Source organism: Drosophila miranda, chromosome 2, assembly GCF_003369915.1.
Source record: "Drosophila miranda strain MSH22 chromosome 2, D.miranda_PacBio2.1, whole genome shotgun sequence".
Lineage (NCBI taxonomy): Eukaryota > Metazoa > Arthropoda > Insecta > Diptera > Drosophilidae > Drosophila > Drosophila miranda.
The window spans coordinates 24,712,600-24,722,971 of NC_046675.1; the positions used below are offsets into that span (position 1 = coordinate 24,712,600).

Below are 10,372 nucleotides of genomic sequence, written 5' to 3' on the forward strand. Positions count from 1 at the left end.
GGTTATGAATTTGGGATCGTAAATATGCAATTCTTTATCCAATCCTAAGTCTCACCGGGCTTGCCTTTAAAACAGCTCTAGTAATGTGCGACCTCTTGTTTTCCTTGTCGTTCGTATATTTGATTGACAGATAAATGATGCGTACATATATGACGTGTTGTATCTACAAGTTTTCTCTTTCTTGTATAATCTGAAGACTTATCCAGGGTTTTTAATGGGTCGTCGTGTGGACGTGGATGGTCCATCGCTCAGGACGTTATTCCCAATTAACTTTTCTTGCGGTTTTGCCTGTTAACCTTACGGTGTGAGCACTCCCATTTCTTTGTATAAGAAGAATTTAGTTTCATAGGCTCATACCAGCATACTGCTATGGGTTATCCGATACTACATTTAATTCAATAAAAACCGCTTCCACAGCGGAATTTTTCCAAAAATCTCAACTAACTTTTTATTTTCCATGGCCGCTTTCAAGAAAATGAAATTCTCAAATTATTTTTAAATTCAAGGTTTAAAAAAAGAAGAAAAAAAATTCGATGGTTTAAAAAATGTTTGTTTTGCCTTAAACATTATTTTAGATACAATTCAATAAAAGTGAGTCCTCAAAGTTAGCCAATCTTGAGATCATCGGATCTATCAATCGTATAAACTAGTAATATCAAATCGGATATTATAATATCCCACCGAAAATATTGAAAATGAAATAACTTTAACGCAGTTCAGGTGAAAGATTTTGTGGCTTTTTTAAGTTCAGAGGAAAGATGGCATGAATCTATATGAAGAATTCACAATAGTTCATATATTCCGCCATTTACCTCACGTAGTTGAACTATTTAAATAGAGGGGCCTTAAGTGGGCTAAGTTCATTCTTTCATAATACGAGACGCTATATTGTTGTTGGGAAACCAAAATGTAGGCAAAAACAATCAAAGAAATCGACGTAACAAAAAAAAAAGTCAAGTTTTTAAAAGTATTTTAAGCCAGTCAAGTGGAAAATAGATTCATTAATTGGATAAAATTATGTGGGTATGGCTAAATGTTCTATATAGCTCGTAATATTCCACGGAAGATCAAAAACGAGGAATATGAATAATTCGTCGGTACATTTTGAAAATGAGACCGTATATTTCGTTATTTATTTGAATCGGTATGAATCGGTAATAACCGGTTGACAACAATGATTATCGGCAACACTAATTGTCATACCCTAGGGAAAAGGATGTTATAGAATTGAGAAAATGTTTGTCATCCAAGGCTCCGTAGGTATCAGTATCGAGATAAATATACACAAGATACTAATAATACACATGAATATATCAATTTGAGAAAAGGTTTTTATAAATTACGTTTCATCATCATATGAAATTATCGAAATAGGGTGTACAAAGGGCTATACACGCATCATGTCTTCAAATATCAGCAACATTGCGACTGTTTTTTTTTTTTTTCAACTATTTTGTTTAAGCCTTGTTTTAGTAATAATAAAATAAAAGCAAAGACTAAGAACTAGCCAATCTTGTAGAACATTTATTCATCAATGGCCTAAAACTATGTGGGCAGAACTAAGGGTTGTAGTTAACCAAATTGAACAATATGAACGACTATCCTCTTTCGCTTTTTCTGCTAAAGTTTTTTTTTGTTTGACCATTTTCGCTAAAATCGAAATAAAAGCAAGTATTTAAAATAAGCCAGTTAAGTAGAAAATTGATTCACTAATTGTATAAAATTATGTGGGGATAGCTAAATGTTCTTTATAGATGGTAATATTCCACGGAATATCAAAAACGAGGAATATGTATAATAGAACATGAGCTCGTCAGTATATTTACGGTATATTTTTTAAATGAGACGGTAGGTTTAAGTATATTTCTGTGGGTCAGACCGTATATTTTATCGCGGTCACACTGCTTACACGCCGACACGGCGCGACGAAAGCAAGAATTAAATTTAGTTTTATTTAATAGCCGTTAATTAATCGTTGTTCAGTAAAGGCAACATTTAAGTGCACAGTAATCAAGTCAATTAACTATTCATCGAACAAATAAGTGATAAGTGAGTTCAGCAATAATTGTGGGTGGCGTAAACAAACGCATACGGGGGCCCAGACGCACAAATTTATTTAAACATTTAATAGCCTGCGAGTGGTACAAATACAATCGTACGTGTATGAGGAGAGTGCGACAGTAAATTCAATTTATTAAAGGTGTTCTCGAGTGTTTGATGAATACAGAAATAATGTAAAATGTATGTATCAGACAAGTGTTTGTTGCTCCAGTTACCTCAATGATAGTGCCTCCATTAAACATTATCAATATACATACATACAATAATTGTATTACCTGTTCAAAAATGTTAAACGCAGGCAGGCTCTTAAGTAGTTGTCAAGCCCCTCGAAGCCTGCTCTGCTGTTTCTGGCAATAATCAATAATCAGCACAACCCCTGTTTGGAGCCTCTAATCTTGACAATATTACTTTATATCATACCCGTTTATAGTAGCTTGTGGTTACCTTGACTTGTGGAGCGTACTTGTGCCATCTACGTTTTCCCCTCTGATGATTATCGGAACCTTCTCTGATATCTTTATGCTTGAATTATTCTTGCAAAAAGATAAAAGAAAAATTGCGCTTATCTTCTGCGCAATGGGAAACAGACCCGTACCGCTATTCCGGGCGGTGGTTCCAATAATTTGTACAAATTTAAATGCCCTAAAATGTGTTCGTTTAGCACTCGGGTGTAATATTATTATATTTATTCACGATGGCAAACTAATGGAAATGGTTGTTTGATTTGCTGCTAATCTTCTTCGCTCCCGTGTGTCAATAAACTTTGTACCTCCGCCTCTCTCTCTCACTCTCCCTCTCTGTCGTTCTTATCATTTGGGTATAATAAATTTGCCTATCAGTTGGTTAACATAATAATATGATGTATGGTTTAATTGGGGTAAAGTGGTCAAGAAACAGGAACAAAATGTGCATACATACATATGTGTTTGGATATTTTTTAGACCAGTTTGCACCACTTCTGTACATCTATCTACTATATATCATACATATTAATATGTGTATATGTATATGTATGCATATTTATACATTTATTTTTTCAGCATGGCGACGATCGAGTCTGACAAAATACCGCTACAACAGCGGAAACACCAGCAATTCTCGTAAGTAATCAATACCATTTTAATTAGCTGATAACAAAAAGTCAACAATATTTTTACAAAACAAAAAAATAATTATTCATACATACATTCATATGTATGTATGCAGATGCAATTAAATATTAAAATCAATATTCATCTCCCTCTAACTACGCTGTTCTACCTTACATTTTATAAAACTTTATTTTCGATAGTTGTCATTACTGTTTGAATACAATTCTAAATTTCGCATTGAATTGTTGTAATCTTCCCATCAGACAACCGCATGCCAACCGCGTGAACCCATCGTCTCAGCAAATTTAGGGCAAAAGTGCAGCCAAGGACAGACGTTCTATGACATAATATGAATGCATATTATTGCTGTTGTTGGTTGTTCCTAGGCGGCGGTCCTTCGAACAAATGCATTTCGCTTTTGTTGGCAGCGACAGCGCGCCAAACCTCAAAATAGACCAAACCATCGTCTAGCTATAGATCTGAAAAGATATACATTTTGATATCTTGGCAGAGAACCAAATATTTCTTCGCATATTAATGGGAAATGGCTCATTGCTTTGACCTTTATTTTTTGTTACTTGCTAGCCCAATTAGCTAAAATACCTTTAGAAACAAAGTGGCGGGGAACACGATGTCTTGTTGGTGGTCAAGTTCAAGGACCTACTGTCTGCTGCACATGCAAAAGGGAATGCAAAAGTTAACGCAGTGCAAATAGTTGTCAATTAGCCAAAAGTGAGTCCCAAGACAGACTAAACAACAGTCTCTCTATACTACTCCTTACAGACTGTTGCCCAAAGTAATCAACGGTGGAATCGCTGGCGTCATTGGTGTGACATGTGTGTTTCCATTGGATTTGGTCAAGACTCGTCTGCAGAACCAGCAGGTCGGTCCAAATGGCGAACGAATGTACAAGAGCATGTGAGTATACCTGCTATATATGAAATTCCCATAGAGCTGATCTACTCCAATGTTTAATCCACGCTAGGTTCGATTGCTTCCGGAAGACATACGCCGCCGAGGGCTACTTTGGCATGTATCGCGGCTCGGGGGTGAACATCCTATTGATTACCCCTGAGAAAGCTATCAAGCTGACGGCCAACGATTATTTCCGTCATAAATTGACCACCAAGGATGGCAAGCTTCCCATCAGCAGTCAGATGGTAGCAGGAGGTCTGGCCGGAGCATTCCAGATCGTTGTCACCACCCCCATGGAGCTGCTCAAGATCCAGATGCAGGACGCGGGACGAGTGGCAGCGGCCGCCAAACTGGCGGGTAAGACGGTAGAAAAGGTGTCGGCCACCCAGCTGGCCTCACAGCTGGTAAAAGAGAAGGGAATATTTGGCCTCTACAAGGGCATCGGTGCTACGGGCCTGCGAGATGTGACATTCTCGGTCATCTACTTCCCGTTGTTTGCCACGCTCAACGATCTCGGCCCGAGGCGCAAGGATGGCTCGGGCGAGGCTGTCTTCTGGTGAGAATTTAGATTGCACTCTACATTTTTAAGATGTTGTTTTACTGTATTCTTTTCTATAAAGGTGTTCCTTCCTGGCTGGCTTGGCGGCGGGTTCTACTGCTGCTTTGGCCGTCAATCCCTTCGATGTGGTAAAAACACGCCTTCAGGCGATTAAGAAGGCCGATGGCGAGAAGGAGTTCAAAGGCATATCCGATTGCATCACGTGAGTCCTGAACTATTCACTGGTTAATCACCTCTCATTATTCGTACAATCTCTCTCTTTATGTTCAGTAAGACGCTAAAGCATGAGGGACCCACGGCATTCTTCAAGGGCGGTCTGTGCCGTATGATTGTGATTGCTCCATTGTTCGGCATTGCTCAGACGGTGTACTATCTGGGCGTGGCCGAGGGACTGTTGGGCATGGAAAAGAAATAAAGGAGGACGACCTCCCTTCCGATAAAACTAATCGATAAGACAAAGCATTTTAAGTTTACTCTCTGAATGTTGAATGTGTATTTGTTTTAAAATGTTATTGTTAAAGCTGTCCAAGAATGTAATTGTAAAGTCTCAAAATGTCAGCCGTCAGTCCAGAAAGAACAGTTGTTAAAGTTATCCCTCGCCCTCCTTCACCCTACCCGTATACCGACAGAATATATATGTACGTATATTATATACAAACCTTTGGCAGTGAACCTATGCTTCTATGACAATAAGATAAAGTAGAATCAGAGCTATTATTATGTAAAATGTTTGTTTGCTAGTTCGTTTGTTTTAGAATAATTTATAACTGTTGTGTTTTGACTGTCTCTCTATATCACTCTCTATCCCTGAGCCATGCACAGATAGCTATTAACCTTTCGCTTACAATTGTATTACAAATGCATTTTTCTTTTGCTTTTAGGCCAAAGTGTAACTTTTAGTAGTGTTAAAGAACATGACTCTAGAGCAAAAACTGTTCACTATACAATATATGTACTTTATAAAAAATTGTCAGACATGACCACAAACGAAATATATATATCTATACATATGTACCAAATTTAGAAGTAATTTTGTTCTCTCACTGTTCAGTTCTTGAAATTTGTTTGTTTTGTAGTATGTTTGTTTTTTTTGTAAGTGAAATTTATAGTTTTAATGGCGGATCAAAAGAAGCCGGCATCTTTTCAGTAAGTCAGTGGCGGTGTACCCTCTAATGGTACCACGCTAACCCCTCATTGCACCCCCAGTATACTTCCAAAGATCATCAATGGCGGGATCGCTGGCGTCATTGGTGTGACATGTGTGTTTCCATTGGATTTGGTCAAGACGCGTCTGCAGAACCAGCAGGTCGGTCCAAATGGCGAACGAATGTACAAGAGCATGTGAGTATACCTGCTATATATGAAATTCCCATAGAGCTGATCTACTCCAATGTTTAATCCACGCTAGGTTCGATTGCTTCCGGAAGACATACGCCGCCGAGGGCTACTTTGGCATGTATCGCGGCTCGGGGGTGAACATCCTATTGATTACCCCTGAGAAAGCTATCAAGCTGACGGCCAACGATTATTTCCGTCATAAATTGACCACCAAGGATGGCAAGCTTCCCATCAGCAGTCAGATGGTAGCGGGAGGTCTGGCCGGAGCATTCCAGATCGTTGTCACCACCCCCATGGAGCTGCTCAAGATCCAGATGCAGGACGCGGGACGAGTGGCAGCGGCCGCCAAACTGGCGGGTAAGAAGGTAGAAAAGGTGTCGGCCACCCAGCTGGCCTCACAGCTGTTAAAAGAGAAAGGAATATTTGGCCTCTACAAGGGCATCGGTGCCACGGGACTACGAGATGTGACATTCTCGGTCATCTACTTCCCGTTGTTTGCCACGCTCAACGATCTCGGCCCGAGGCGCAAGGATGGCTCGGGCGAGGCTGTCTTCTGGTGAGAATTCAGATTGCACTGTACATTTTTAAGATGTTTCACTGTATTCTTTTCTATAAAGGTGTTCCTTCCTGGCTGGCTTGGCGGCGGGTTCTACTGCTGCTCTGGCTGTCAATCCCTTTGATGTGGTAAAAACACGCCTTCAGGCGATTAAGAAGGCCGATGGCGAGAAGGAGTTCGAAGGCATATCGGATTGCATCACGTGAGTGCTGATCTATTCACTGGTTAATCACCTCTCATTGTTCGTACAATCTCTCTCTTTATGTTCAGTAAGACGCTGAAGCATGAGGGACCAACGGCATTCTTCAAGGGCGGTCTGTGCCGTATGATTGTGATTGCTCCATTGTTCGGCATTGCTCAGACAGTTTACTATCTGGGCGTGGCTGAGGCACTGTTGGGCATGGAAAAGAAATAAAGGAGACCTCCCTTCCGATAAAACTAATCGATAAGACAAAAATTGTATGTTTACACTCTGAATGTTGAAGGTGAAATGTTATTCTTAAAGCTGTCCAAGAATGTAATTGTAAAGTCTCAAAATGTCAGCGGTCAGTCCAAAAATCATGTGTACAGGCCTTTGGCAGTGAACCTATGCTCCTATGACAATAAGATAAAGTGGAATCAGAGCTATTATTATGTAAAATGTTTGTTTTCTAGTTCGTTTGTTTTAGATTAATTTATAATTGTTGTGTTTTGACTGTCTCTATATATCACTCTCTATTCTTGAGAAATGCACAGATAGCCATTAACCTTACGCTTTCTTTTGCTGCTAGGCCAAAGTGTAACTTTTAGTAGTGTTAAAGAACATGACTCTAGAGCAAACACTGTTCACAATACAATATACTTTATAAAAATTGTCAGACATGAACAACAAACGAAATATATATCTACACATTTATAACAAATTTAGATGTACTTTAGTTCTCTCACTGTTTAGTTCTATCAACTTTTTTCGTTTTTTTGTTTTGTAGTATTTTTGTTTTTTTGTAAGTGAAATTTCTAGTTTTAATGGCGGATCAAAAGAAGGCGGCCTCTTTTAAGTAAGTCAATGCTGGTGTAGCCTCTAATGGTACTACGCTAACCCCGCATTGCACCCCCAGTGTACTTCCAAAGATCATCAATGGCGGAATCGCAGGCGTCATTGGAGTCACATGTGTGTTCCCCATGGATTTGGTCAAGACTCGATTGCAGAATCAACAAATAGGACCTAATGGCGAGAAGATGTACAGTAGCATGTAAGTGGGGTAAATTGGCTCTACACTTAAATCAATGCTGAATGATTATATCTTCAATGCAGAATTGATTGCTTTCGCAAGACCATCAAACAAGATGGATTCTTTGGCATGTACAGGGGGTCTGCAGTCAACATATTATTGGTTACGCCTGAAAAAGCCATCAAGTTGGCGGCCAATGATTATTTTCGGTTCCACTTGGCCACGCCCGAGGGTAAGCTGCCGTTGCATATGGCGGGAATAGCCGGTGGCTTGGCTGGACTGTTTCAGATCATTGTGACAACGCCCATGGAGCTGCTCAAGATCCAGATGCAAGATGCGGGACGCATTGCTAGCGCAGAACGTGCCGCCGGTAGGGAAGTGCAAAAAACAACAGCGCTGGATGTGGCCAAAACGCTGGTCAAAGAGCATGGCATCTTTGGTCTGTACAAGGGTGTGAAAGCCACTGGAGTGCGGGATGTAGTTTTTTCGGTGGTCTACTTCCCAATGATGGCTTCCATCAATGATGCTGGGCCCCGCAAGGCAGATAATTCTGGTGAAGCGGTCTTCTATTGGTCTTTGTTCGCCGGTCTGTCTGCTGGGATGTTTTCTGCTCTTCTGGTCACGCCATTCGACGTGATCAAAACCCGCCTGCAGGCTATCAAGAAGATCGAAGGCGAGAAGGAGTTTGATGGCTTCTTTGACTGTTTGACCAAGACTATGAAGTATGAGGGACCCTTGGCCTTCTTTAAGGGCGGTTTGTGTCGTGTTATGGTCCTTGCCCCGATGTTTGGCATTGCCCAGATGGTGTACTTTACCGGCGTGGGCGAGATGATTCTGGGTATCGAAAGGAAGAAGAGTGTTTAGTTGCAGTGTAGTCAGTGTATGAATAAATTTGATGTGTATTTGTGTATTTTATAATCTACTTTTTAAACGTTTACAATTGATAAGTAATTTTGATGAATCAGCCCTGGGCTCCGAGAGCCCCAACCTCTCATATCACAATCGACTGTTGCTGTTTCCTTCTGCTGTTTCCTTAGACGACATCTGCTGGCCTGCTGTTGGGTGCGGCCGCTACATCGGCACTCAGATCCACATAGCGGCTGCGTTGCCAGCGGGCCAGAGCTGCACGGTACCAATCCACGAATATGGCCTGACGGTACATAATAATGCCCATTTGCATAATGATAAAACCCATAATCGTGATTAGATTGAGGTATTCCCATTCCATGACAATGACAAATACAAAGATGAAATAAACCCGCAGACAGTCTGCAAAGAGTCGGTTTGCGCTCGACGAGTACATCACAATGAACATTCCAATAAAGTTGTAGACAGCACATGACAAGGTAAATCCAATCAGGGCCAGGATTAAGGCTGCATTACCCTCTATTCCCGTCCACAGATCGCTCCAATCATCAAAAACAGCACGCGAGCTCTCGTTGAATGGCATTACACTGGGCACAAAGTGCATACAGATGGCTAGTATCGAAGTGATGGCCATGCCAAAAATACCTTGCCAGCCAGCGGCCTGCAGCGGAGCCACATTCAAGATCTTCAGCTGCTTCTCCTCATAGACATACTGTAAGCCGTGCAGGATTTCGGCTATAATGATAAGCATATCGCCAGCCAAGATTGATTTGTGGTCCGTATGCGGCAGCGTAGACCGATCGTAGTCCACACGTTGCACATCCAAGGAGATGATGTCAATGATGCCACAAGCCATTGTGAAAATAGCCAGCCAGTGCCGTGTGCTCAGCGTATTATTCAAGTACATTGTGCTGAAGATGCCCACAAAGATGAGGGCGGCGCCTGAGGAGAAGGAAGGAGGCGCAATGTAAATCGTGATAAGCAATAGCAGCAGATGATAAATGAACCTCTTATCATCTGGAAGCTGGTGGCGTAAGTCAAGTACAAGCCGGTGAACAGCAATATGGAAGCCATCACATCCAGCAGAGTGGGCAGAAGCATGCTTAAGGGATGGAATTCGGTGCTACCTTGGGTCAGGATACTGTCCATTTCGGCTCCAGGCTGGAAAACAGTCTATGTTTAATACTCCATCTCAAATGGGGCCCTACAGCACTTTACCCCTCGACGATGGGCCACCAAACGTCCCACTTTGAAGGCAATAAAGCAAAGGAATTCGCCCAGGAACATAAGCATCGTGAAGACAACAGGGTGCTGGAAGCCATGTAGCTTGCCATCGCTACCAATCACCTGCTGCTGGTTAGCCCACCTGAAAGATTTACAGATGCACTTATGTATAATATATTTTTTAGTTTTCTACTTACTTCACCACCAAAACATTAAAAGTGCCGCTGAGCACAAAGACCAGCGAGAGGAACACACGATGATCCATTTTAGACAACAAAATACATATGTATGTGCAAAACTGCAGCCTTTCTTTAATTCAATTTAAAATTATTGACGTTCTTTGTTGGATGCGCAATAGATAGATAGACTGCGGCATGCCCTTCCCAAGTTTATCAGAACGAAGCGAAATTCTTCTTAGCCACTGTCGAAAGCTTTATTTATTGATTTATTGGTAAATTATTGAGTTTTTTAAATGATTTAAATTAAATTGTTTAAATTTTATTGTACTTTGGATCGTTTACAAATATACTGTCCGACACTCAGTAATATA

General features: G+C 40.9%; 3 protein-coding genes across 3 annotated transcripts; 2 read left to right on the top strand and 1 right to left on the bottom strand.

The window, feature by feature from the left end:
* Positions 1–1,886: 1,886 nt before the first annotated feature.
* Positions 1,887–7,425, top strand: LOC108154277. The gene is made up of 10 exons (XM_017284526.2): positions 1,887–2,049; positions 3,102–3,161; positions 3,936–4,070; positions 4,138–4,623; positions 4,688–4,828; positions 4,897–5,038; positions 5,777–5,967; positions 6,035–6,520; positions 6,582–6,722; positions 6,791–7,425. The coding sequence occupies exons 2-10, from the start codon at positions 3,103–3,105 to the stop codon at positions 6,933–6,935; spliced, it is 1,926 nt and encodes a 641-aa protein (XP_017140015.2). The 5' UTR covers positions 1,887–2,049; position 3,102; the 3' UTR covers positions 6,936–7,425.
* A 2-nt stretch (positions 7,426–7,427) lies between these two features.
* LOC108154278 (mitochondrial glutamate carrier 1) lies at positions 7,428–8,892 on the top strand. The gene is made up of 3 exons (XM_017284529.2): positions 7,428–7,557; positions 7,618–7,752; positions 7,815–8,892. The coding sequence occupies exons 1-3, from the start codon at positions 7,526–7,528 to the stop codon at positions 8,593–8,595; spliced, it is 948 nt and encodes a 315-aa protein (XP_017140018.1). The 5' UTR covers positions 7,428–7,525; the 3' UTR covers positions 8,596–8,892.
* On the bottom strand, positions 8,613–10,352 carry LOC108154275 (solute carrier family 35 member F6). Its single transcript, XM_017284524.2, has 4 exons — positions 10,020–10,352; positions 9,817–9,964; positions 9,606–9,759; positions 8,613–9,540 (listed from the first exon to the last, which is right to left on the bottom strand). The coding sequence occupies exons 1-4, from the start codon at positions 10,085–10,087 to the stop codon at positions 8,765–8,767; spliced, it is 1,146 nt and encodes a 381-aa protein (XP_017140013.1). The 5' UTR covers positions 10,088–10,352; the 3' UTR covers positions 8,613–8,764.
* Between the last annotated feature and the right edge of the window lie 20 nt (positions 10,353–10,372).